This window comes from Eulemur rufifrons, chromosome 17, assembly GCF_041146395.1.
Source record: "Eulemur rufifrons isolate Redbay chromosome 17, OSU_ERuf_1, whole genome shotgun sequence".
NCBI classification, from domain to species: Eukaryota; Metazoa; Chordata; class Mammalia; order Primates; family Lemuridae; genus Eulemur; species Eulemur rufifrons.
Genome location: NC_090999.1, coordinates 29,270,477 through 29,295,917, shown reverse-complemented (window position 1 = coordinate 29,295,917; position 25,441 = coordinate 29,270,477). Strand labels below are relative to the sequence as shown.

The 25,441-nt window shown below is 39.8% G+C and overlaps 1 protein-coding gene across 6 annotated transcripts in view; it reads right to left on the bottom strand.

Annotated features, from left to right (window-relative positions):
- NNT (nicotinamide nucleotide transhydrogenase) overlaps positions 1–25,441 on the bottom strand; it is a 107,598-nt gene that overhangs the window by 80,341 nt on the left and 1,816 nt on the right. The window contains exons 1-2 of one of the 6 annotated variants that reach the window (XM_069492676.1): positions 5,663–5,828; positions 630–833 (exon numbers count right to left, since the gene is read on the bottom strand). In XM_069492676.1, the coding sequence (XP_069348777.1) occupies positions 630–780 (151 nt within the window). In that variant the 5' untranslated portion in view covers positions 781–833; positions 5,663–5,828. Of the gene's footprint in view, positions 1–629; positions 834–4,444; positions 4,507–5,279; positions 5,364–5,551; positions 5,607–5,662; positions 5,829–25,441 lie in introns of those variants that run through there. The other 5 variants (XM_069492680.1, XM_069492679.1, XM_069492677.1 and 2 more) reach the window with 5 other exon arrangements.

Sequence of the window (25,441 nt, the reverse complement as noted above, 5' to 3'; positions counted from 1 at the left end):
CAGAGACAGAAAGCACAGAGACCATTTGGTGCCTGGTGTATCAGTCCAGGTGACAGATGAAGGTGGCCTGGACCAAGATGATAAAAGTGGCAATGGGGAGAAGAGGACAGATTCTAGATACAAAGTAGAGCTGACCTATCCCTACTAGGAGGAGGACGTAGATTGACTCCAACCTTTCTGATCTAATCAACTACAATCAAGTTGCTATTTACTAAATTGGGAAGGACTAACAATGATCAATTAATACACTTAGTTCCTAATTCCTGAGCATAGATGAGCTACATGTGGTACAATTCCCAATACTGACAAGGAACAAGGAAGGGCTACTGGGAGAAGTGGTTACTATGAGCAATAGGCTCCCAGGTACAACTCAACTGATTTATCTTTTTTCTTTTTCTATTATCTTTTCTTCTCTGTTAATAATGGCAATTGGGAACTTCTACAGCACGTGGAAAATATAAGACAGCGCTTACTTGTCTGTTTTTTTTTTTTAAATGATCCCCCTCACAACACTCCTAAGCACCAGGCCATAAAACCGTATGGCTCTTCCTTTCATCTATGGTCAAGACATCTATTGGTCTTGACTATGACTTGAAGGTCTGATTTACAACACCGAAGTGAGACTTTACCTTGTTTTACAGAGGCTTTACACCACAGTGCCTGATGAGTATGAAACGCTCGTAAAAAATCCTTCTTCCCAGGCAGAACCTTGCAGGAACCCAAATTGCTAAGTAAAGGACATGAACAGCCAGTCACCACGGTTTTCAGTAGGTTCGCCATGCTGATGGAAACTTCCAATGGTCTGAATCCCCAATTTCCTTGAAGGCAAATCACTAAGAGGAAAGAAATGAAATAGTTTATATGCTGAGGAAAAAAAAAATACACTTTGTCTTCTGAAAATGAAAAACATTTTTTAAAAACACTAAAGAGCTCAGAATATGGCAATTATACGTGGGCACCTAGAAAGAATTTATTTGCCGACTCCTTTACTTACAGAAGATGCTTCAAAAGTTTGTTTCCAGTTCAGGTATTTAAAACTTAGTATCCATTTTCCCACTAAAATCGGAATTAGAAACTCACTATTCATTTTCAAGCCTAGGTCATATAAGTCTATTTGATCCTTAACGTAGCTGGAAAGTAAAAACACACACACACTGCTATAGAGTCCAGTCACATCTTATATGAAAGTAATCTTCTAAGTCAGCATGTCCAGCTAAGACTGCGATAAGCAAAGTTACCTTTGACTTTCCCTTAAATTATCTAAAATGTTGAACGGTACAATGGTAACTTACATTTACCTACCAGGTTATACAGAAAACATTGCCATCCTATTTAGGGCAGCAGGATTCTCATACTGGGAGACCCGAGAACTGAGGCTGCCTGAGTGAACACAAGACTCATGTTTGCCAAGTGTACCGCTCAAGAAAATTAAACATGCATGGGAGGTGACTTCAAAAAAAAAAGAAAGAAAAATATTCCATAGTAAATTTATCACATAGGCTTGTGCCTGTGGATGTGGGTGTAACCATGAATGAACTCTTTTGTCGGTGGTTCTCACAAGTGGCCACTTTTTGCCACCTCTCACCAGGCTGGGTGAAGTGTCACTGGCCTATGCTGTTATTGAGGCTTCAGCAGCTACCTGCACTGCCCTCCTTGGCAGATCCCCAGGGATGCATAGTAAGTACTCCAACTATCCCCACAATTCCCAATGGTCCTCCACCTTTCTCATCCTTTCTTCAAGAACGGGAAGAAGCACAGAACTTAGAACTATCAGTCAAATTCAGCTAACGCCACCAGGTATGCCTTTAGGTTCTGATTCATCATGTGGACCCCCCAACGGGGCCAAGCACCTTAATCCCAGAAGACTCCATAAACACTCTTCCAGACTCCAGATGAAAAGGGACTTAGCTCATTTTTAATTTCATAACTGCTGCCATAACTCCCTGAAGAAACTTCTTTAAAGTTGCAGAAAGCAACACTGGTAGTGGAAATTCTCAATCCAGGCAGTGCTTATTCGTGAGATGACCTTTCATTCAACAAACATGCATGGAGGGCAGAGTTTCAGAGGCACTGCCTTTAGAAGCACTTACAGGATCAAACTGGAACGTGTCATACACTAGGAGATAAGAAAAGTCAACAAGTACTAACACTACAAACCAGAGTAACATAAGTTCAGGGTTCTTCAAAGGATCAAAGACAGCTTGTGTCCTCTTAGAGGGCTCAGAAAAGGAAGGGAAAGGCATTTGAGATGGAGAGAATAAAATGAAAAAAGCTAAGGAAGAAAGAAAATGAAACATCTTTGGGCATGCCATTAAAAATGTGTATAACTAATTCTTTGCATTTGAGTTATACATTTCCAAAGTATTTCTACATATTTCATTTCAATCCTAAAGTATCTCAAGTCCAATAAATACCCTCCCCATTCATTCATGGATTACTCATGGCTGAGAATGAAGAGCAAATGAGTTTAAAATTCAGCCATTCAAAACATTTGCTGAGTCTATGCCAAGAACTGAGGGAGATACAAAGATATATAAAAGATAATTCTTGTATTGAGGGAGATCTTCCCTACCATTACTAAAGGACCTACTCCTATCCCAACCTCCGTATTTATCCAAGTTTCTCTTCTTGGATTATCCCAGGTCTCCAACAATCAACATTTTCATAGGGCTGACAAAGATTTCCCAGACTGCATCAGCAAAAGAATGAAGCTAGCTTTAATAAAGCCCTGTATTGTCCAAATCTACCACTCGTTCACTATTTGACCTGAACCTCCCTGAGCCTCAGTCAGCTCATCTATAAAAACAGCATAGGAGAGCAGGTTTTAAGCTCTAGAAATTTTATGATTAGATGAGATTTTGCAATGCCTTACAGCTGTAGTCCTATTTCATGGCCTAAAGTCTGGAAAATTTGTCCTGCCTACTTAGGAAATGGTAATTTGATGGTGAGCAGATCCCTGGCAGGGGCATCAGACATCAATAGGGCCAAGGCTCTCAGAGGACAATTTCTCTGAAGAATTCCACTTTTCAAGTTAAGAATATACGGGGCAGGCCGGGCACAATGGCTCATGCCTGTAATACTAGCAATCTGGGAGGCTGAGGCGGGAGGATCACTCAAGGTCAGGAATTCGAGACCAGCCTGAGCAAGAGCGAGACCCCTGTCTCTACTAAAAAATAGAAAGAAATTAACCAGACAACTAAAAATACATAGAAAAAATTAGCTGGGCTTGGTGGCGCATGCCTGTAGTCCCTGCTACTCAGGAGGCTGAGGCAGTAGGATTGCTTGAGCCCAAGAGTTTGAGGTCACTCTGAGCTAGGCTGATGCCATGGCACTCTAGCCTGGGCAACAGAGTGAGACTCTGTCTCAAAAAAAAAAAAGAACATAAGGGGCAAAGACCAGGAGGTAGTTTAATGGCAAGAGCAGTCCACATCACTAGGCCTAGCTCAAATGCAAATGGCCCAGATATTCAGAGACTATCTGAGTCATCTTATCATTAGCCAGTACATATTTATACCAAGATAGTATTCCATCTTAATCATCACATTTTCCTCATCTTCACTTTAACTCTCTCTGCTGTTTTATTATCCATGCACTTTTGCGGCTTTGAAGCAAAAAAGAGGAAAACTTTACAATCAAAATTAAAAAAAAAAAAAACAATTTTTTTTTAGTATGGCACTCATATGGCTGTTTAGTGTAAGTTATTTAGGTTACCATCTCCCCTAATAGATATTAAATCCTTGAGGGCAAGCACCTGACCTGGAGAGGGAGGATAGCACAGGGTAAGTAGGAGGGTCCCACTCTGTAACTTATTAGCTGCACGACCTTGGCAAGTCACTTACTTCTCTGTACTTCATTTCCTCATATTTGAAATGGGGATACTAATTACACTCACCCCATAAGGTTGTTGTGAGAACTAAAAGAACACAATATCCTTATTAGCTGTTACATCCTCTTTGTTATTACTTCTGGCCCAGTGCTTTGCACAACACAGAGGGAGTCAGTATGTATTTTTCAACTGAATGAATGAATAACTAGGGCTCGGTAACTTGAAGCTTGGGTACCTACTGAGTACATTCTCCAAGGAGTTTCAGGAAATTTCCTTTGAAAATGAAATGTTTGTGTAGCCTTGTGGAAAACTATCAGCAAAGGTAAGCAGCCTGAGTAGCCTGCTGATAAAAAGGTAATCCGGATTAAACTGTCCATTCAATAAATACAGTCACGGTTTGCAAATAAAGGGGGGCAGTGAAGAAGAGGAGAGCATTTTACATAAGAAAAGTAGCCACGTAAGCCTCACCCACCACTGCGGAACAGTCTGTCCCTGCAAGACTCCAAGCAGACCTCTTAAGGACTGCCCAGCAACACAGGGCGAATAAAGGACGCCTGCAACAGTAAACAAGTCACTCTTTTAAAAGCGAGACATACCAGCAAGGACACAATAACCTACCCAGGCAAACTTAGCCTGGCAGGCGTGTGAACTCACTCCAAACCACAGGTACCATGGCCATTGCCGCTGGTGTCACCCCTCCCTCTGCAACCAAACTGCCAACTGCCGGCATTTACAGGGTACCGCTATTTATAACCTCCCGCGGAAGCGGATTGGCCCAGGCTGCATAATAAGTCATTCCGGCTCTCCAGTTTGAATCAGCTCAGCCCAGGCCACCCCCTCCGCTGTCTCTTCCACCTTGCAAGCCTGGGCCCCACTCTGGGCCCGCAGAAGCTTGCACCCACCACCACCACCAGTCCGTCCCCACATACGCTAACTTTTGTTCTATGTTCCCAGCTGGGCATCCTCCCCGAACTCCCTCAAGGTTCAAGCATAATTTGGGGGCGTCCAGCTGCCACCTCTCTGGGTGCACCGCCCACCAAAAGTCCTCTATGACCTTCCTCTCCACCCCTCCTCTTGCAGGCCGAAATGACACTGTATGACTCGCTGTCCCCCGGGCTCCAAGATCTGCACGTGCACAGCTGCTGCCTTATTCCCTGGCCTCAGCGGGGACCCAGTTCCCGAACCCACCCACCCACTCCCTTCCACGTCACTCCAGCAGGAGACAAGAAAGGGGGCCCATGCGGCACGGTTCTTTTTCCTCGTCCAAGCCTCGGGCCTGCGAACGCCCCTGTGCACCCTGCGCCCCTGCCACCGCCGACCCCGCCCCTCTTCTGCTCTTTGACAGGTTTCCTTCGAAGGGGTCGTGGTAGTCATGGCCAGGCCGCGCCCCTTCCCCAGCTGCGTCCTAGGCGCGCGCCCCGGCTGCCCGAACCACCAGCGCCGCCGTGCTCACCTGGGCCCGGAGGCAGGGTGGCCGTGGGCTGTGCGCCGCGAGGGGACGCCGAGCTGGCAGACCCGGGCTCGGGCCCCGCGGCGCTGCGCCTCCAACCCGGAAGAACAGCCCCAACCCCGCGGCGGCGGCGACGGCCACGTGACGAGAGCGCAGCCCCCACCCCGGCCCCGCGCCCCCTTTCAGCTCTGCCCTCTCCGCCTGATCCCCCGCCGTCTCTCCGGACAAGAAAGCGACCTCACGAAATGCCCTCTCGGAGCTCAAAGGCAGGTTACCCCAACGCGCCTCTCCACTCTTGGTGGCAGCCAAAACCTCTTTGTCTGCCGTGGCCCGAGGACCCCGCCCCGCCTCCGCGCTCTCCCTCGGCCAGTCCTTGTCAATCAAACCTGGTGCCAAACTGGGCCGCAGAAGTTTTCAGGCATACATTTGTTTTCTTCCCCTGGAAAACCAGTTACAACGTATGATTTCCTCTCTGGTGCGCCACCAGAACAAATAAGCGTATAATATAACTCCACTTTGGGTACCTGCCTTTCCTCTGGCTCTCTAGGAAAAATCAGAACTTCTGAAACAGTAGAGAACCAAAGGGAAAGGAGGAGGAGGCAAAGGGGTGGTGAAGGGCGGGAATGGGGGCGTTATTTATCCATTCTGGCAGGAGAGGTGGAGTTAAATTCCTCAGATACGATGTCAAGGCCCGAAAATTAACTTACATCTGCGTACTTGTCTTCTAAGGTCAGGGCCAGCCTAGAGGAAGCCGTGTGTTACTGCTTACACGAATATCTAGCGGCTGGAGAGCACCCCGGTGGACGTTGTTAACTTTCCTGACCAGGCCTAGGCTGTTTTCGCCAGAACTATTGAAGGACTTTGAAACATAATGACCAAGTTCTTTTCACTTAGTTCTGGGACTTAATCTGCAGGTATATTCTGACTAAAAGTGGGAGGAATAAAATATAGAGTGTAAAATGGTTCACCTACCAAAAGCTGAATCATCATGAAGGGTTAGTAAGGTCATTTCTTTTTACTTTAATTGAAATATTTAAGACAAGTAAAAGAATGCTGAATCTAAAAGGCATAAGGCAAAACAGTTATTCCGTATCTTTAAAGAGAAAGGAACTGCAGAGAAACTAATACTTTGAGAAAGTGTCTTGTGTTTAACAGACACGAAAGGTCATTCAATTAATGAAGTCCCATTGACATCCAAACAAGGAAAAACACTGTCCCTGTCCTGGAAGAGTTCACAGACAGGAAAGGACACAGCCCCGTGTTTTAAAATAGCAATGAACCGTGATAAATGTAACCGCAGAGACAGTTTCAAGAGATTGAAGGTACAATAAGGCAGGAGTGATGACTAAAGATTTAAAACTAAGCTCTTGTTTTAAAACAACACTTTTTCTGGGGATAAGGGGTTGCTTCTTTCTCTTTCAGGGTTTAAAAATCAGTGGTTCCCAGTTGCAGCCAATTTTGTTCCCGGGGACCTTTGGCAATATCTGAAGACATTTTGGTTGTCACAACAGAGAGAGGGAGGCATCTACTGTGTAGAGACCAGGGATGCTGTTAAACACCCTACACTGCTCAGGACAGACCCTCACAACAAAGCTTTATCCGGCCCCAAATATGCTGAAGCTGAGAAATCCTCTCTTAAATTAATGCTCAATATGTTATTTAATTTGACTTATCACATGAGAACAAATCCAAAGTTAACATACTGCTTTTCACTTCTGAAAATAGTAAATAGTAAGCATATGATAATGTAAGCATATAATAACTTTAATAATAAGCCTATGATTATTTTACATATTGTACCTATAATTTGAGTAACATTGCTTCAGATGCAAATATTTGTCATTTAGAAGGTTCTGTTTCAGTCCTTAAGCTCTTATATATATTTACAGTTGTATTAGTCATAGAAGGAATCCCCAAAGAAAATTGGATTAAGTCCCAAAAGTTTGTTTGTAATTTAGTTGCTCTGGATCTTAGAGACACTCTTGGATAAAATTTTTGTAAAGATTTTATATTCCCTGTTAAGTTGTAAGGGATTTGCCCATTTTGATATCTGCTCCTCCTTCCCTGGCTACCTTGACCTCCACACTCTCATCTTAAAATAGTACCTCTCACATATATGCAAGTTTTCATTACAGATTTTCTATTATTATATGCATTAATTTTAAAAATATTTTACAATTAGAATATATATCAAAATTTAAGCCCTTTGAAACTTAGGAGACTTTGTAGTCACAAATGCTTAAAAGTAGTATTTAATATTTACTAGAGTCCTAAGCTGTCAGAAGCAAAAAGGATGAAATCTTTAGAAGAATATAATATACTGCTAGGATCTGCCTTGATGCCTAAAACCCAGAGAGGTACGCAATAGCCAAAAATCAAAATGTAGGCTGTGCCTGAGAAGATATGTGATATGATCAAAAACTGAACTCCAATGATGACTTGTTACCAAAACTCAACATCTAGTTAAGACCAGGCCAGAGAACAGGTAGCTTTAATATCTTGTCACTGTGGTTATTATGTTACAGACTTACTAGCAGTTTATTGTTTCAAGTTTCCCTTTTATAAATAATTATTAGCAAACTAATCAGCTCCAAACAGATAGAATTCGTTTTGTTTTGTTTTTTTTTTCCTCTAAGAGACAGTGTCTAGCTGCCCAAGCGGGAATACAGTGGTTATTCACAGGTATGATGATCATAGCAGTGCAGCCTTGAATTCCTGGGCACAAGCACTCCTCATGCCTCAGCCTCCTGCGTAGTTGGGTCTACAGGTGCAAGTCATGGTACCTAACAAAGACATAATGGCTAATAATGCAAACACTTAACGGGTTTTAAGGGAATCATCACTAACCTCAATCTTAGCCCTCTTCTCCCAGGCTGTCAAATCAAGTGTTTGATTTTAGTAAATAAATATTAACTGACTAAATGAACTGATGCTAATCAATGTTAATTGGAAGAAGATCAAAAAGAACTGACATTAAACAGCAAGCCCAAAGTTAAACAATAGGCAATTTGTTTAAATTATTTAAATAAAACCAGCTTACATTTGGAATTATTGTGAGAATCTACTAACTTGTAGCATAGTTTTGTGAACATTGTCTGTTCCATACAATAAATGCCAATTATAAAAATCTGTGGGCTTTTTAAATCAATATAAAAATTATCTGTGCAATCATAGCTTTGGGGGCCTGGGAAGCTGTATTGGTATCGTAGAGCTGGTATAACAAATTACCACAAACTGGGTAGCTTAAAACAACAGTAATGTATTCTCTCACAGTTCTGGAGACCAGGAGTCCAAAATGAAAATGTTGGCAGGGTAGATTCCTTCTGGAAGTGCTAAGGAAGAAACCATTCCATGCCTTTCTCCGAGCTTCAGGTGGTTGTCAGCAATCCTTGGAGTTCCGTGGCTTATAGACAAATCCAATCTCTTCTTCCATTTTCACATTGCCTTCTTTGTGTGCCTGTCTGTGTCCAAATCTCCCTCTCCTCTCTCTTATACAGACACCAGTCAGTGGACTTAAGGACCATCCTAAATCCAGGATGATTTTATCTTGAGATCTTTGACTCATTATATCTGACAATGTTCCTTCACAATAAAAATAAAACAAGAAGTGTCAAAGTGAAATGCCAGAGATATCAACTACCAAACTTAGCACTTAAGGAAATTCGACATTTCATAATTAATAACCTAATATATAGTTGATTTGCTTTTTTAATAAACACTCAATTGAATTTTTTCTTGAACTTTTTATAGAGTACATATTTATCACCATTATCAAACTACTCAATTATAAAACCCCATAATAGCAGTTAACATTTTTAAGCAGTTAGCATTTATATAATATTTAACTTTTTAAATATTGCATTCAATGAAAAATTCTAGTTCAAATATTTTTTAAAGTTTTGTGAAACATTATCTCTTTGAAAATTCTTCTTTTTATGCTAGATGGTACCCATAACTGAAGAGCAAAACCCAGAATTTCTCTCCTCCATTGGTTTTTGTCATACCACTCTCCTATTTCCTCCTATTTCTCTAACCATTCATTCTCAGTTCTTTTGCCACTTAAATGTGCAAATACTTCAAATATCTCCTTGGTTCTCTGTCCTTTGAACTCTATTACTTTCCCCCTGTCCAATATCACCTGTGCTATGACCACTCCCAAGGCTTAATGCTGAGCCCAGACATCTCTGCTGAGCTCCAGACTATGCAGCCAACTGCCTGCTGGTCAATGCCATTGAGATATCCACAAACATCTTAAGCCTAACATGAGAAAATTCTCTTCTGCTCCCCTCCTTTTAGCTATAACAAAATACTTGCTGTTTCCTGAATGTATGGAGGGGTTCCAACACTTCCTAGCCTTTTCATATGTCTTTTCTTATATCTGGAATGCTCTCCCTGCCCCCTAACTTTTTTTTGCAGACTTGTGCCCATCCTTCAAGGCCTAACTTTTGTCAGTTTCTCTGTGAAGCATTCCAGGAAATTTTGCTCACCACTTATTTCCTCAAGCCTAACACAGTGCTTGGCACATGACAAATGCTAAATAAAAGTTAGCGAGATAAATAAGAAGCAGCTGCTACAGAAGAAAGACAGGATTGAATCCTGACTTTGGCTGAGTACCCTTGGGAAAGTTATGCAACTATAAAATATGGGAACAATAACCATTTCACAGGTTGTTATGAAGAGGAGAAAAGAATTTCTGTAAAGAATATGACCCAACAGGAAGATTGCTTGAGGCCAGGAGTTCCAGATCAGCCTGGGCAACATAACAAGACTCAGTCTCTAAAAAATTTTTAACAATTAGCCAGGTATGGTGGTGCACACCTGTAATCCCAGCTACTCAGGAGGCCAAGGTGGGAAGATTACCTGAGTCCAGGAGTTCAAGGCCAGTGAGAACCCATCTCAACAAATATATAAAGATAGAGACAGACAGACAGACATAGCCCAGAGTTTGGCCCATCGTAGATTTTCAAAAATGTTCCTGACTTTTGGCAAAGGTGCAAAAGCACGTCAATGGAGGAAAGATAGCCTTTTCAACAAATAGTACTAAAGCAATTGGACATCTATAGGCAAAAAAAAAAAAAAAAAAAAAAACCTGAACCTAAGTCTTGCAGCTTATATAAAAATTAACTCAAAATGGAATATAGACTTACATGTAAAACCATAAAACTTTCAGGAAAAAATTGGAGAAAACCGAGGGCTAGTCTTGACACCAAAAGCATGATTTATAAAGGAAAAAAATTATAAATTAAACCTCATTTACAAAAAAAAAAAAACAAACAAACTTAAGCTCTGCAAAAGACCCAGTTGATAGGAAGCTTGCAGACTCCGAGAAAATATTTGCAAGCCACATACCTACAAAGGACTTGTATCTATTATAGAATACATATTTTTTAACTCTCAAAACTCAACAGTAAAAAAAAAAAAACAAATAGAAAATAGCAAAAGGCATAAAGAAGAGGAACACAAGCACATGAAAAGATGGTCAACGTCATTAGCCATCAAGGAAATAAAAATTAAAACCACAATGAGACGTCACTATATACCTATAAGAATATCTAAAATAAAAAATAGTGACAATATTAAATGCTGGCAAGGATAGGGAGAAACTAGATCATTCATATATTATTAATGGGAACATAAAATGGTATAGTTACCCTGGAAAACAGTTTGGTAGTTTCTTTAAAAACTAAACATGCAACTACCATATGACCCAGCAGTTATACTCCTGGGCATTTCTCCCACAGAAATGAAAATTTATATTCACACTAATACCTGTACATGATTGTTCATCGTAGCTTTATTCATAATAGCCCAAAACTGGAAACAACCCAGGTATTCTTCAACAGGTAAATGGTAAAACAGACTGTTGTACATGCTAACCATGGAATACTACTCACCAATGAAAAGGAATGAACTACTGATATACTCAACAACTTGGATGAATCCCGAGAGAATTATGCTGAGGAAAAAAAAAATCTCAAAAGGTTACATACTGTATGATTCCATTTATATAACATTCTTGAAATAACAAAGTTATGTAAATGGAGAACACATTGGTAATTGCCAGAATTCAAGAAGGGGGTGAAGTAAGAGAGAAGTAGCTGTGGCTATAAAAGTCAACCAGAGGGATTCTTGTGGTGATGAAAATGTCCTGTATCTTGACTGCATCAATGTCAGTACCTGATTGTGACATTGTGCTATAATTTTACAAGATGTTACCATTGGGGGAAACAGGGTATACAGAGAATCTCTGGGTACTATACTAGACAACTGCATGTGAATCTATACTTATCTCAAAATAAAGTGTTTAATTAAAAAACATAAGCCTGGCGGGTATAATATTAATGATAGAATCTAGGTGGTAGGTATACAGGAGTATATAAAATTCTTTCAAATTAGCTGTATTTTTTAAATGCTTCTTAATAAATTAGGGGGAAAATCATACTTACTATTGTAATTATCCTGAGGCTAAGACCCTTCACTCCCACAATCTAAAGAATAAAAGTAATATACATTCAACTCATTCAAAGTATTCATAAGTGCCTCCTTTGCTGTGGCATATGTTTATCAAATGAACTGGCCCACAGAATAAGAAAGCAATTCTGGGAAATGGTTTCTTATTAGTGGAAGCAAATGTTGATGGTTCAGGAGGCCATCCTGAATTTGGGGATAAAGAGGTTTTTCATCTCCCTCCCCCAACACCTCACCTTTATTCAGCATTCCCAATATTTATTTGGCCTGCTAATTGTCAAATTCCACTTTCTTCTGATATTTTTATCCATAGAGTGGCCAAGGTACTTTAAGCACTGCATTGTTCAAACACTCTTCTGCTAAGTGAGACTTTAGCTGCCACATCCTGCCTGTGGTGGCTTTTTGGTAGAGGACAAATTACAGTAATTTATGACATTAATTCAAACATTTTAGATGGCTTCAGGGAACAATTAACTTCAGGGTTTAAACTTGGAAGACCTGAAAAGTAACTATAAATCCATAGTGGTGGGATTCTTTGCTTCTTAATCTCCATAATGGGCTCAAGAATACAAAAGCGGCCGGGCGCGGTGGCTCACGCCTGTAATCCTAGCACTCTGGGAGGCCGAGGTGGGTGGATCGTTTGAGCTCAGGAGTTCGAGACCAGCCTGAGCAAGGGCGAGACCCCATCTCTACTAAAAAAATAGAAAGAAATGATATGGACAGCTAAAAATATATATAAAAAAAAAATTAGCCGGTCATGGTGGTGCATGCCTGTAGTCCCAGCTACTCGGGAGGCTGAGACAGGAGGATCGCTTGAGCTCAGGAGTTTGAGGTTGCTGTGAGCTAGGCTGACGCCACGGCACTCACTCTAGCCTGGGCAACAGAGTGAGACTCTGTCTCAAAAAAAAAAAAAAAAAAAAGAATACAAAAGCATAAGTTGTGCCACCTTAGGATAGTAGGAATAGTTATACTCTGTGTAATATCTTACAGTGTGTATATCATTTTGACATATATTACCTCATTGAATCATTTCAGTAACTCTGATATAGGTCATGTTATTCCTGTTTTAAGATGAAAAAACTGTGGCTTAGGTTTAACTGACACATCGGAGGTCTCACCAACAAGAGATAGAGCTGAAACTTAAATGTACATTCGAAGTTTGGTGATTCCTGGTGGGGAAGAGTATCGTGTAGGAGGGAATAGTAAAGATGCCCCCTCAGAGAGAGAGAGAGAGGCCTCTGTGAATACTGAGTCCCTCTGGTTTTCCCCTCCCCATTCATTTGCCTGGATTATACCTACTAATCCTTCATCTTATGTGAGAGGAGACCTTTTCACAGAAGCTTTTCCAGAGTACCCAAGGCTGAGGTAGGAGCCCTTCCATAATATCCAAGTTTTAATATTATTACAGTGTTTATAACTCTGTGTCTTACTCCATTCTGGCTGCTATAACAAAATACCATAAACTGGGTGGTTTGTAAGAACAGAAATTTATTTCTCATAGTTCTAGAGGCTGGGAAGTCCAAGATCAAGTCACCTGCAATTTGGTGTCTGGTCTGCAGCCTCATAGACACCTATAGCCACACATGGTGGAAAGAGCAAGGAATCTCTCTGGGTATCTTTTATTAAAGGTACTAATCCCATCCATGAGGGCTCTGCCCTTGTGACCTATTCATTCCTAATATCATCAGCTTGGGGGTTAGGATTTCAACATATGAATAGGGGGGCAAAAACACTCAGCTCATTGCACTCTGTATTATTGCCTGTTTGACTCTTGCACTTAAGCCACTCAAAGGTGGATATTTTGTTTTATTCATTGTCATGTCATAAACACCTGACAAGATCTGACTTTATTAGACAGTCAACAAAAAATTTGTTAAAAGAAAGGAAAACATTGTGAGTGCCCTGTAGGAGCTGAAACAGAAAAAAGATACTGGCTTTTGACCATGTGCCAACAAAAAGAGGAGTGAATAGACTGAGCCAGAGAGATAAACAGAACACACCAGTGGAAAAAGACTTCTTGCTTGACATTTATACATTAAAGACTGATGCTCCTAACTGTCCTTTGAGTGCCCAACTCTGTACATCATCTGATTAATGAGCATTCCAGCTATTATATTACCTTGCTGCTGGCCAGCAAGCACTCAGTTCAACTAGTTGAATTGTGCAATTAGTGGAATATTGAATGTTGTCTTTATTCACTAGAAACTTCCTCGAAAATTTTCAACTTCTATGTCTCATGCTCTGATTACCACTTTATTTTTTTATATCAGTTAACTCCCTTATTCTGTCTCTTGATCCCCTTTTTCCTTCCAACCTATCACCTATCTTATGTCTTCAACACTTTCTCTATTTAGGCTAAACCATGAACAGCCTCTCGGTTCCCTCTGTCTTTATCCTTCTACCTTAACTACATAACAAAATTGCATTCCCATTAACAGGCTTCTCAGTGCCTACGTCAGGTTGTCAAGAGTTGCCAGAGAAAAATCACAAAATGGTTTGGAGTGTTGCCCCTACAAAAGAAAAAAAAAAACTGATCTGTTTTGGGATCTATCTGTTTTTTTGAAGTTTCAGTTTGATTGTCACATTTAGCATGAATGACTTGATTTTGGCTTGATCTTTTCTGCTGGAACCTAGTATATGAGCTCAGACTAAAATAATGGCCTTTCATAATTTTGTTTCATAATTTGTGTGTGTGTGTGTGTGTTTGTGTGAGGTTTTTCACTTAGGTGAGAATGTGACTAAAACTTAGGGCTTTAGCGCTATGTTTAGTTATCATTTTAGAGTTTTGGCCTCAGTATGTCATTTATAGGTTACAGTGTCTTTGTGATTATGTATTTTTTGAGTTTTTGTCATTTTAGTCAAAAAGAGACTGACATTTTACGAATGGCTGTATGTAAACATTTAAAATTTTTGAGAGAATACAGCATACCAGGGAGACTACTATTATGACTATCAGGAGGATAATAGCAAGAGTTTAAAGTATATTTCTTAGTCAGGGTCCACATGAACTAAACTTACTAAAATCAAATAGATCAAAGATAAAGAGTCTACTCATTTTAACCAAGTAGCGTCTTTGTTAATCTTCTATAACTGAATTTCTATAATAGCCGATGTATTTATCTATATATAACAAGAAGTCTCAGTAACTCTATAGATTCTTCTCTGTTTAACCAGTAAATAATATAGGGCAATTCTATTATCTAGCACAACTTTAGTAAGAGAATTTAAAGAAGTCTATTGTGCAACCATAGCCTTTGTAGTAGAATCTTTTACAGAGCCTATTATGAGGGACAAATTTTTAATCATTGTCTTGTTTTTGCTAAGTTATGGTAAAGCAGACCTAAAAATGATGTTTATTTAGAAACGTGAAGGCCTCTTGGCAATGTTTTCTTTAACTTATGATACAGGTGGAGAGAAGTGGACTATTCCGTTTCTGACTGATTATGGAGCAACAAAGGGACCATTAAAATTTTTCACCAACATTGGCTCTTCATTTTTTATCTATCAAGGCATAAGGCTGTCCATGTATAAAGATGGCTGTGAAATATTTTACAAATAAAAGTATATTCCATAGGTGTACACAAGACCCCCTTTTTAATTCTATTGTTTATAGAGGCATAAGTAAAGGAAAAAATTAAGGGAGGTAAGAGTTTCATGATAGAAGAGAAGCCTTGATCTGTGATCTTGGGAAAGCTATCTAGGTTTAGGATGCCATCTGTTTCTGGGGAGAAACTTCTCTGGTTAGCTTTACCTTAAGTTCTCTAATGGGTGTACAGTTTAAGAGTCTGCAGAGGCCCTGTTGAGTAGTAAGATTACGGACTTAGGGTTCAAGGTGTAAAAATATTGTTGTAGTATATGGCAAGAGCATTCTTTTTTTTTTTTTTTTTTTTGATGTTGGTTTAGAAGACTCAATTTCTAGGTTTTAGATTGAAGGGTTTGATTGTCTTTAGTCAGTGGATCATAAAAAGTTTCTTCTACCTGGTGAAAATACACTTTGGCATAATGTGTTAAAGCCTTGCAGCATTTAGTCATATCAGAACTTATGAATGGAAAATGTATGCAGTTCTATTATACGGGCCCAGGCCTTTAGTGGCTATTTTATAAAGGGTCAAATTATGTTTTTTATTCATAGTGGATCTGATTATAATTGTTCTATGATACCTATGACCAAGGCAATCTAGTTGATTTAGTTTTGTCTAATGTTATTGTACATATAATAACTCGTTCCTTTGTAACTTGTCTAGTGAAATGAGTACCTCTGTCACTGGAGATTTCTCTACACATGCCCCATGAAGGAAATATATTTTTAAATAACCTTTTAGCTACTGTTCCCTAGCTTGCTTTCCTATAATTGCTTACTACACAGGAGTCATATCACCAGTAGTCATAAAGATTCTTAGCTTTCTTCACTGCTCCTATAGATAACATCCGCTTGTGAAACCTAAGGATAGTTTTTGAGATATCTTCTAAGCCTTGCATTCTGGTGGACCAGCTGACCCACCCAGACCAGTGGCCCATACCAAGGAACCAACTCAACTCATCTTGTGACCTGGGAACTAACTAAGCACAAGAAGATAATTTCTGTTTCCTGACCCTATGAGTTATCCCAAGCCAATCAGCAGACTCAATTCCCTAGCCCTTTTCCCCACCAAACTATCTTTAAAAACTCTTTTTCCTGGCCATGTGCGGTGGCTCATGCCTGTAATCCTAGCACTTTGGGAGGCCAAAGTGGGAGGACTCCTTGAGGCCAGGAGTTCAAGACCAGCCTGAGCAAGAGCAAGACTCCATTTCTACTAAAAAAAAAAAAAAAATAGAAAAATTAGCCAGGGGTGATGGCACCACATCTGTAGTTCCAGTTACTCGGCGGCGGCTGAAGCAGGAGGTTCGCTTGAGCCCAGGAGAGTATGAGGTTGCAGTCAGCTATGATGGTGCCACTGCACTCTATCCCGGGTGACAGAGCAAGACTCTGTCTCAAAAACAACAAAAACCTTTTCTCCCAAATTCTCAGAGAGATGGATTTGAGAACTTCTGTGCACCGCGCCTGCGATATTAAACTTTCTCTGCTATAACTCCTGCTGTCCCAGTGTACTGGCTTCCTCTTGAGCAGAGGGCAATGAGCCCAGCAAGGCTGTAACACCATCACTTCCTCAAATTAAGGAAAAAGAGTATATATAGGTAAAGGCCCAGCTAAGACAAGATGGCCAAAAAAAGCTACCTTAAACAAAGATAAGACATGTGAGGTAAGTTTAAAATAATAGTAACAGTTTCTAGCAAAAACCCTTACAAATGTAGATTTCCTTTGTATATGCAAATTTTTTTTACAAAAAGGTTTCAAAATAGCCGGCAAAGTGCCAGAAGGGGTATTTTGGAATCCAATTTAGTTCAATAAGTGGTCTTTTTTAACTTAGCTACTGTTTCTTAGTTAAAATTACTGAGTTTAGAGTGGAGCCCATTAAGGCAAAAAAAAAAAAAAGCATTCTCTATGTCTGCATTCAGCATGGATAGCTCTGAAAAAGAAACAAGCCTACTTTACATGAGACCTGCCTTTCATAAACACTTTATTTGGATAGTTTTCTTTTAGCCTTTAGGGCTGTATAGTAACTAAGCCAAAAGTTTAGCAGATTTTATTTTTTATCAATTAATCACCTAAGATTTTATTTGCCTTTTGTAAAGTCTTTTAAAGGAGGCAACAAAACTATTGACATCTTTTTAGAAGCTTCTGCACATCAATGGACATCTCTGGATGAGTCTAATTTGGGAGCCCTCATTTTTAAATGCACGTCTGAAAGTGCAATATTGCTCATTTGGAACATTCTACTATAATTTTAATTATCTTGAGCAAGATTTTGTCATTTTTCTAAGTGTTTGCTGCTTCTAGGGTACTTATACATGTAAATGTAGGAGTAGCCAGAAGGTGGAGTACTCAGTCCTTCAGAAAATAACGATCTCACTTTACCTTGAACCTTGGCTTTGGCTCTTAGATCCCCTTGATCAACTTAGCCAATGATTTTTCCGTACCTAAGCACGCAAGGAAAAAAAAAAAAACAACTAAGGGGATAGAGCACAAAAAATCCCTGCAGGTTTCTAGAAGCTGGAGTTCACACCCCCTGCAGTATTGCCATTTACTGCCTGCTTCTCTCTGACCCAGTCAGACATCTGACTATTCTAACTGAATCTAATCCAGTTAATTATTAGAGATACTCTGATCTTGGACCCAATCCAGTTTCTGTTGCAATTTTCAAACCCCAACTTGGCTCAAAACACAAATGCATGGAGCTTCAGAATCCAAGAGAGAACTTATCCAGGATCCTCAGTTGCTGCAAGAGAGCAATGGATACAATGGGCCTGGTGGGTACTTTGCTTGGTCACTTGATGCTCCTGGGGGTCGCTGGAAGCTCAACTTTGAATCCGACTTTTAGCACCATCCATTAGAAGAAAAACTTTTGACAAATTAAACAGAGTTTGAGCAAAGAACAATTCTCCAATCAGGCAGCAGCAGCACCCCCTCCCCCGGCACCCTCCCTGCATCCCTCCAACCAGAATAAGTTCAGAGCAACTTTGGTGCTGCTGCTCAGTCAGAGAAGATTTATAAACAGAAAAAAGAAAAGTGACATACACAAAATGGAAATGAAGTACAAAAAGAGCTGGATTGGTTATAGTTGGTATTTGTCATATTTGAACACATTTTAAACAGTTGGCCACCTTTGATTGGCCAAAGCTCTGTGATTAGTGCAAATTTACACATCTAGTTAAGCTGTAGTTTACTATACATAGAAAAACCTTTAGGCCTAATTTAAAATATATAAAGAGGCAGCTTTAGGGTAAACCTAATTTAACAATCGTGAAATATATAACTCAAGGAGAATGAAATGTTTGCGTCAGTGTGATCCATTTATTCTGGAGAAAAAGTGCAACATATTGTTTAAGCTTGTGGACTCTGAACTTAGAACATGATTGCTCACTATTTATGCAATCTTAGGCAAGTTAATTAATCTCTCTGAACATCAATATTTATATATATATATATATATATATATATATAAAATGAGGTAAGTAGTAGTACTACCTCATAGAGTTGTTTTGAAGATTAAATGACATAATTAAATGAGATAGTCCACGTAAAGTATTTGGAACATAGTGCTAAATATTAGCTATTATTATTGTTGTTATTCCTTTCAATATGCAAAGCTGGACAGATTCTAAAATTATAATGAGAAGACTGCTTAGTGAATGTACACTAGATTCCCAGAAGTGGTTGTTCTTCAGTTATTTAATGACCTTAGGCAGAACATACCCACTACAGTGACTAGAGTGCTCAATTTCAGGGAAGGGTGCACTTTCATGGATTCTTTAGAATCCTACTAACTATTTGACATTTCATCAACTGCAGATTTTCACAGAATGATACCCCAAAATGAAGACCTCAGAAGCAGCTCTCTCTGGCCTTCTACCATCTTGTCTCTGGCCCTTCATTCTTTCCTGAGGCTAGTCACAGAAACTAGAATCCCTCTTCCCCACAGTGGGTCATAGAAACCAGAACCCCTTTTCCCAAAGCCAACCACAAAAACTGAAAAACATTACTATAACTACCCTCTCCCTTTTTATGTAAGAATTGGCCATAAAGAAATTACTTGACCTAACTTGTTTGATTATAAGTCATAATACATCCATTCCAGAGATGTTCCTGCCCCATATCCAGAAGGAAGGAATGCATGCTCAGAGAAGCAAGGACAGACAGCCCTAGCTGGGTTTCCCTACTAATGCTAATCTATTAGCATTAGATCATACCCTTTTTGTCCAATCATATTTCTACACAGCGGTGCATACTTTCTTGAACCTAAGCATAAAAATGGACAGTTTCCCCTATATCTTTGAGTCTTCATTATGAAGCCTCCTGTGTCATGTAAAACTATATATGCATTTTTTTTTCCTATTAATCTGCCTTTTGTCAGTGATTTTCAGTGAACCTTCAGAGGGCAAAGGGGAAGTTTGCCCACAACATCTGACACTCTTGGGCTCTTCCTCTTTAAACTTCTATTTTCCACTGGCTTCTCTTAGTTTCAGTCCTATGTAAAATAGAAAACAGATTTCCCTTCTTCAACCCAGCCATTATATCTGATGCTTCTCTCTCTTCTTCTGCCTCACTTTTCCTAAGTAATCTCATTTCTTCTTGTGGCTTCAGCTATCAAATTTCTAACTCAAGTAACATTCCTCTGAAGTCTAATACCATAAACTTTATCCACTGTACAATTCCACTTAGATGCTCCAGGTACCAAATGTCCAAAATGGAATTAGTGAGTCCCCCTTTTTTTTCCTGAACCTGCTCTCTTCTGGTATTCCCAGTCTTAGAGAATGAGGCACCAAAGCCAGAATCCTGAAAGTCATCCTTATCTCCAGCCTCTCATTAATGCCTTATACACAGTCTGTCAACTTCTTCTTCCTAAACATGTCTTGAATTTGGCCCTTCTCTTCAATCTCATTACCACTACCTTAGTAGCCATCACCATTTCTCACCAGAATTTCTGCAACAGCCTCTGCGGTCTTCCTTCAAGCCTCATATGCCTCATATCTACTATCTCACACTCACGCATATCTTCAGTACCTGGAACAGTGTCTGGCACAAAGTAGACATGAAATCAATATTTGTTGAATGAATGAACAAGTGAATGAATGAATTTCTATTGTAGGGGCCAAGGGAAAACTTCCCCTTTGCCCCTGAAATTTTGCTGAAAAAATCAACAGACAAAAGGTGGATTAAAAGGAGAAATGACATACAAACTTATTAATGTACACAGGAGAGAACCACAAAGTGATTACCCCAACCCCCTAATGGGGTAAAGAAGCTAATATACTAACTAGAGGTTACAGAAAGAAAGGGAGCTCTGAGCATGGCCAAAAACAGATGATGGGGATAAATCAGGTTATAGTAGCAAGACAGGTTATGGGAGAGAGAGAAGAGGAGGCATGACTAGCAAAGGTGGGCTTGTTATGTAGATGAAACCTCACAGGTAGCAGCCCTCAGAGAGAATAGATGATGAATGTTTCTTTCAGATCTTTAAAGGTGTCAGACTCTCAGTTAATCTTCCTAAATCAAACAAGGGAGGGCAGAGGAGAAAGCCTGGCTGCATCAATGCAGATTTTCTCTACAGTTGCAAATCTCCCCCACAAAGGACAGCTTTTTAGAACAGCTATTCTTGTATTTCCAGCCCTTCTGAGTAGCCATCTTGAACTATGTCAAGGAAATATATTTTAGGTTGAAATACTTTGGTTTCCTTCACTATCCTCATGGAGTTTACAGTACAGCTAAAAGATCAACATTAAACAAGTATCACTAGCTATTGGGGAGATCCCAAGCGGTATCCTTGGCTATCTCAGACTCTAAGATGACTTGGACCTCTAACCCAGATGGGACTTTCAAAGGCTGACTGGCTGGGGTGACATATCACAGTGGGCCCAAGAGACTAGGAGAGAAAGGCAATCTATATAGATGAGACCCATGAGAACAAATAGCAGCTAATTTTTCTCTCTCTTAATGATGCCCCTACTCATTTATAATGGCATGTAAATTGCCCTGATGATTACAATGGGGAGTTGTGAACTGAACTATCTAGGAAAGAATTAGGAGTGATGGAATACAATGGAACAAGTTTATGTATATGTGTTAGGTTTCAAAAACTTTTTATTTAGAGATAATTATAGGTTCAAATGCAGTTGTAAGAAATAATACAGAGATTTTTGTTTACCCTTCATCTAGTTTCCCCCAATGGTGACATCTTGTATAACTATAATACAATATAAATCCAGGAAGTTGACAATGATGTAATCCACCTAACTTTAGTTGTTTTTTTTTTTTAATTTCAGCATATTATGGGGTTACAAAAGTTTATGTTACGTATATTGCCCTTTCTCCCCACCCCCAGTCAGAGCTTCAAGCGTGTCCATCCCCTAGATGGTGTACATCGCACTCATTATGTATGTATACACCCATCCCCTCTCCCCTACATCTGCCCGACACCCAATTAATGTTATTCCTAAATGTGCTCTTAGGTGATGATCAGTGAAACCAATTTGATGGTGAGTACATGTGGTGCTTATTTTTCCATTCTTGGGATACTTCACGTAGTAGAATGGGTTCCAGCTCTATCCAGGAAAATACAAGAAATGCTATAGCACCATTGTTTCTTATAGCTGAGTAGTACTCCATAGTATACATATACCACATTTTTTTAATCCACTCATGTATTGATGAGGACTTGGGTTGTTTCCACATCTTTGCAATTGTGAATTGTGCTGCTATAAACATTTAAGTGCAGATGTCTTTTTTATAATATGACTTTTGTTCTTTTGGGTAGATGCCCAATAATGGGATTGCTGGATCAGATGGTAGGTCTACTTGTATCTGTTTAAGGTAATGTCCATATTGCTTTCCACAGAGGTTGCACTAGTTTGCAGTCCCACCAGCAGTATATGAGTGTTCCTGTCTCTCCTCATCCACGCCAACATTTATTGTTTTCGGACTTTTTGATAAAGGCCATTCTCACTGGGGTTAAGTGATATCTCATTGTGGTTTTGATTTGCATTTCCCTAATGATTAGAGATGTTCAGCATTTTTTCATATGTTTTTGGCCATTCTTCTGTCTTCTTTTGAAAAATTTCTATTCATGTCCTTTGCCCACTTTTTGATAGGGTTGTTCATTATTTTCTTGCCGATTTTCCTGAGTTCTAAATAGATTCTAGTTATCAGTTCTTTATCGGATGTGTAGCATGCGAACATTTTTTCCCATTCTGTAGGTTGTCTGTTTGCTCTGGTGACAGTTTCTTTGGCTGTGCAGAAGCCTTTTAATTTAATCAGGTCCCATTTATTTATTTTTGTTGTTGCTGTGATTGCCTTTGGGGTCTTCTTCATAAATTCTTTGCCTAGGCCAATGTCTATAAGAGTTTTTCCTACATTTTCTTCTAGAATTCTAAGTTTCACACCTTAGGTTTAATAACTTTAGTTTTTACATGCACTTGTGTGTGTGTGTGTTTTCAGTTCTATGCAATTTTATCACGTGTAGATTCATGTGATCACCACTACAGACGAGAACAAAATAGTTCCATCACAAGGTGTTCTCATAGTACCTACTCTTTTAATAATCACATCTACTTCCTTCCAAACCTCGCTCCCTCCTTAATATCTGGCAATCTGTTCTCCATCCTCATAATTTTGTCATTTCAAGGTTACATAGATGAAATCATACAATAATCTTTTGCCATTGGCTTTTCTTCACTTAGTGTAATTCCCTTGAGATCCATTAAAGTTGTTGTATCAGTAGTTGTTCCTTTTTCTTGCTGAGTAGTATTGTGTGGTATGAGTACCACAGTTTATTTATTCATTAAAGAACATTGGGTTGTTTCCAGTTTGGACCTATTATTAATAATGTTGCTGTAAACATTTGGGATAGGTTTTTGTGTGAACATAAATCTTCATTTCTCTGTGATAAATACCCATGAATGCAATTGCTGGGTTGTACAGTAGTTACATGTACAATTTTTTAAGAAACTGCCAATTGGCCAGGTACGGTGGAACATGCCTATAATCTTAGCATTCTGGGAGGCCGAGGCAGGAGGATCACTTGAGCTCAGGAGTTCAAGACCAGCCTGAGCAAGAGCGAGACCCTGTCTCTATTAAAAATAGAAAAAATTATCTGGGTGTGGTGGTGCATGCCTGTAGTCCCAGCTACTGGGGAGGCTGATGCAGGACAAGTTCTGAGCATGGCCAAAAACAGATTATGGGGATAAATCAGGTTATAGTAGCAAGACAGGTTATGGAAGAAAAAGAAGAGGAGGCATGACTAGCAAAGGTGGGCTTGTTATGTAGATGAACCCTCACAGGTAGCAACCCTCAGAGAGAATAGATGATGAATGTTAGAGTCTGAGATAGCTATACCTCCTGGGTAGCTGGGACTAGCTCGCCCAGCCTGCCCAGCTCAAGAGTTCTTTACATAGTCTAGATACAAGTCTTTTGTTGAACATGTGCTGTATTAATTCATTTGTGTTGCTATAAAGGAATACCTGATGCTGGGTAATTTATAAGTAAAAGAGGTTTAATTAGCTCACAGTTTTGCAGGCTATACAAGAAGCATGGTACCAACATCTGCTTCTGGTGAGGGCTTCAGGCTGCTGATTCTCATGGTGGACGGAGAGGGAGAGTCTGAGTGCAGAGATCACATGGCAAGAGAAGAAGCCAAAGAAAGGAGGAAGATGCCAGGCTCTTTTTAACAACCAGCTATCAGGGGAACTCTCTTAGGAACTAATGGAATGAAACTCATTCATTACCCAGAACAGCACCAGGACATTAATGAGAGATCCAATCCCATTACACAAACACCTCCCATTAGGCCCCACCTCCAACACTGGGGATCAAATTTCAAAATGAGGTTTGGAGGGTCAAATATTCAAACTATAGCATGTGGTATGCAAATATGTCTTCCCCCATATTTATGAAACTTTTCTCTTGTTAGCTGGACTTGAAAGGCTGGACTATCTACTCCTATAAGGTCTAATGATGATCTCAAAGTCAGTAAGTTCTGAAAATCAGCCTTCTTTACCAAAAGTATACTGGTGAGCCACAGAAAGGCAGGACTATTGCAGGTGAGTCCTGTTACTGTTAAAAGCTTATTATGGACCAAGTACTTGGCTAGGATCTAGAGGATTAAAAGGCATCCTCTGCCTTCAGTAGGCTAGTTTAGTAGAGGAGACGGTTAAATAAACTAAGTACTAACAATCTGGCATGCAAAGTACCAAGACAGAGTTCTCCCAGGATGCAGCCATTGAAAGCGAGGAAATCTAAGATTAGGCAGCTTGGGGAAGTCTTCCTGGAGAATGCCTTTCAAGTACAGTTTAAGGAAACATATCTCCTCCACAGCTCACAGGAGGTCCTTTTCCCATATTACAACGTATTTTCAACTTCTCCAAATTTAGCCCTCCTACTCTCCTTTCACCATAAATTATTAAGAAGTGCATAAATGTGGAGGAAGAACTTTTTTGATGCTTTTCTTTAGGGAGTCCCATATGGTGCTCATATTTTCGTGTGTGTGCGGCCTCTTGCCATTTTGTAATACCTAGCACCTGCCAGGTTAGCTCTCCAACAGTCCCCAGATGGATCTGTGCCCTTGTGATATCTTGGCACCTTTTCTGTAAAAATGGGGTTTTTAGGATGTCTATCTCACAGGGTGTGAGGATTAAATAAAATGATAAAGGCTCTTGGAACTCTAGCTGGCACATAACAAAATACTCAATAAATATTAGCTATTGTTATTATTATGATACTAAATCCATTCATGCTATCCCCAAGTCCACCTTTCACATATTCTAAGAATATGGCTACAGTTACACAATAGCAGAGAGAAGGCAAAGGATATCTCAATTATCTAACTTATCTAACAAAATGAGGCTGTGAAGATACTCTGACATCACTATATATGCCTTATCTTCACATAAGAAAGTGCCAGGTGTTAGAAAAGGTGCTATCATAAAAATTTTAAGGGGAAAGGAAAGGATGGTGAACGCAAAAAAAAAAAAAAAAAAACCAACAAAAAACCAGGACAGTATTTGGACATCTACTTCAGTGGAACATCCAGGATAACTCATTCTCAGTTTTTGAGCATAGTTTTTGGGCCTTTCCTATATGAGAAGGCCAGGCAAAAGGTGACTGG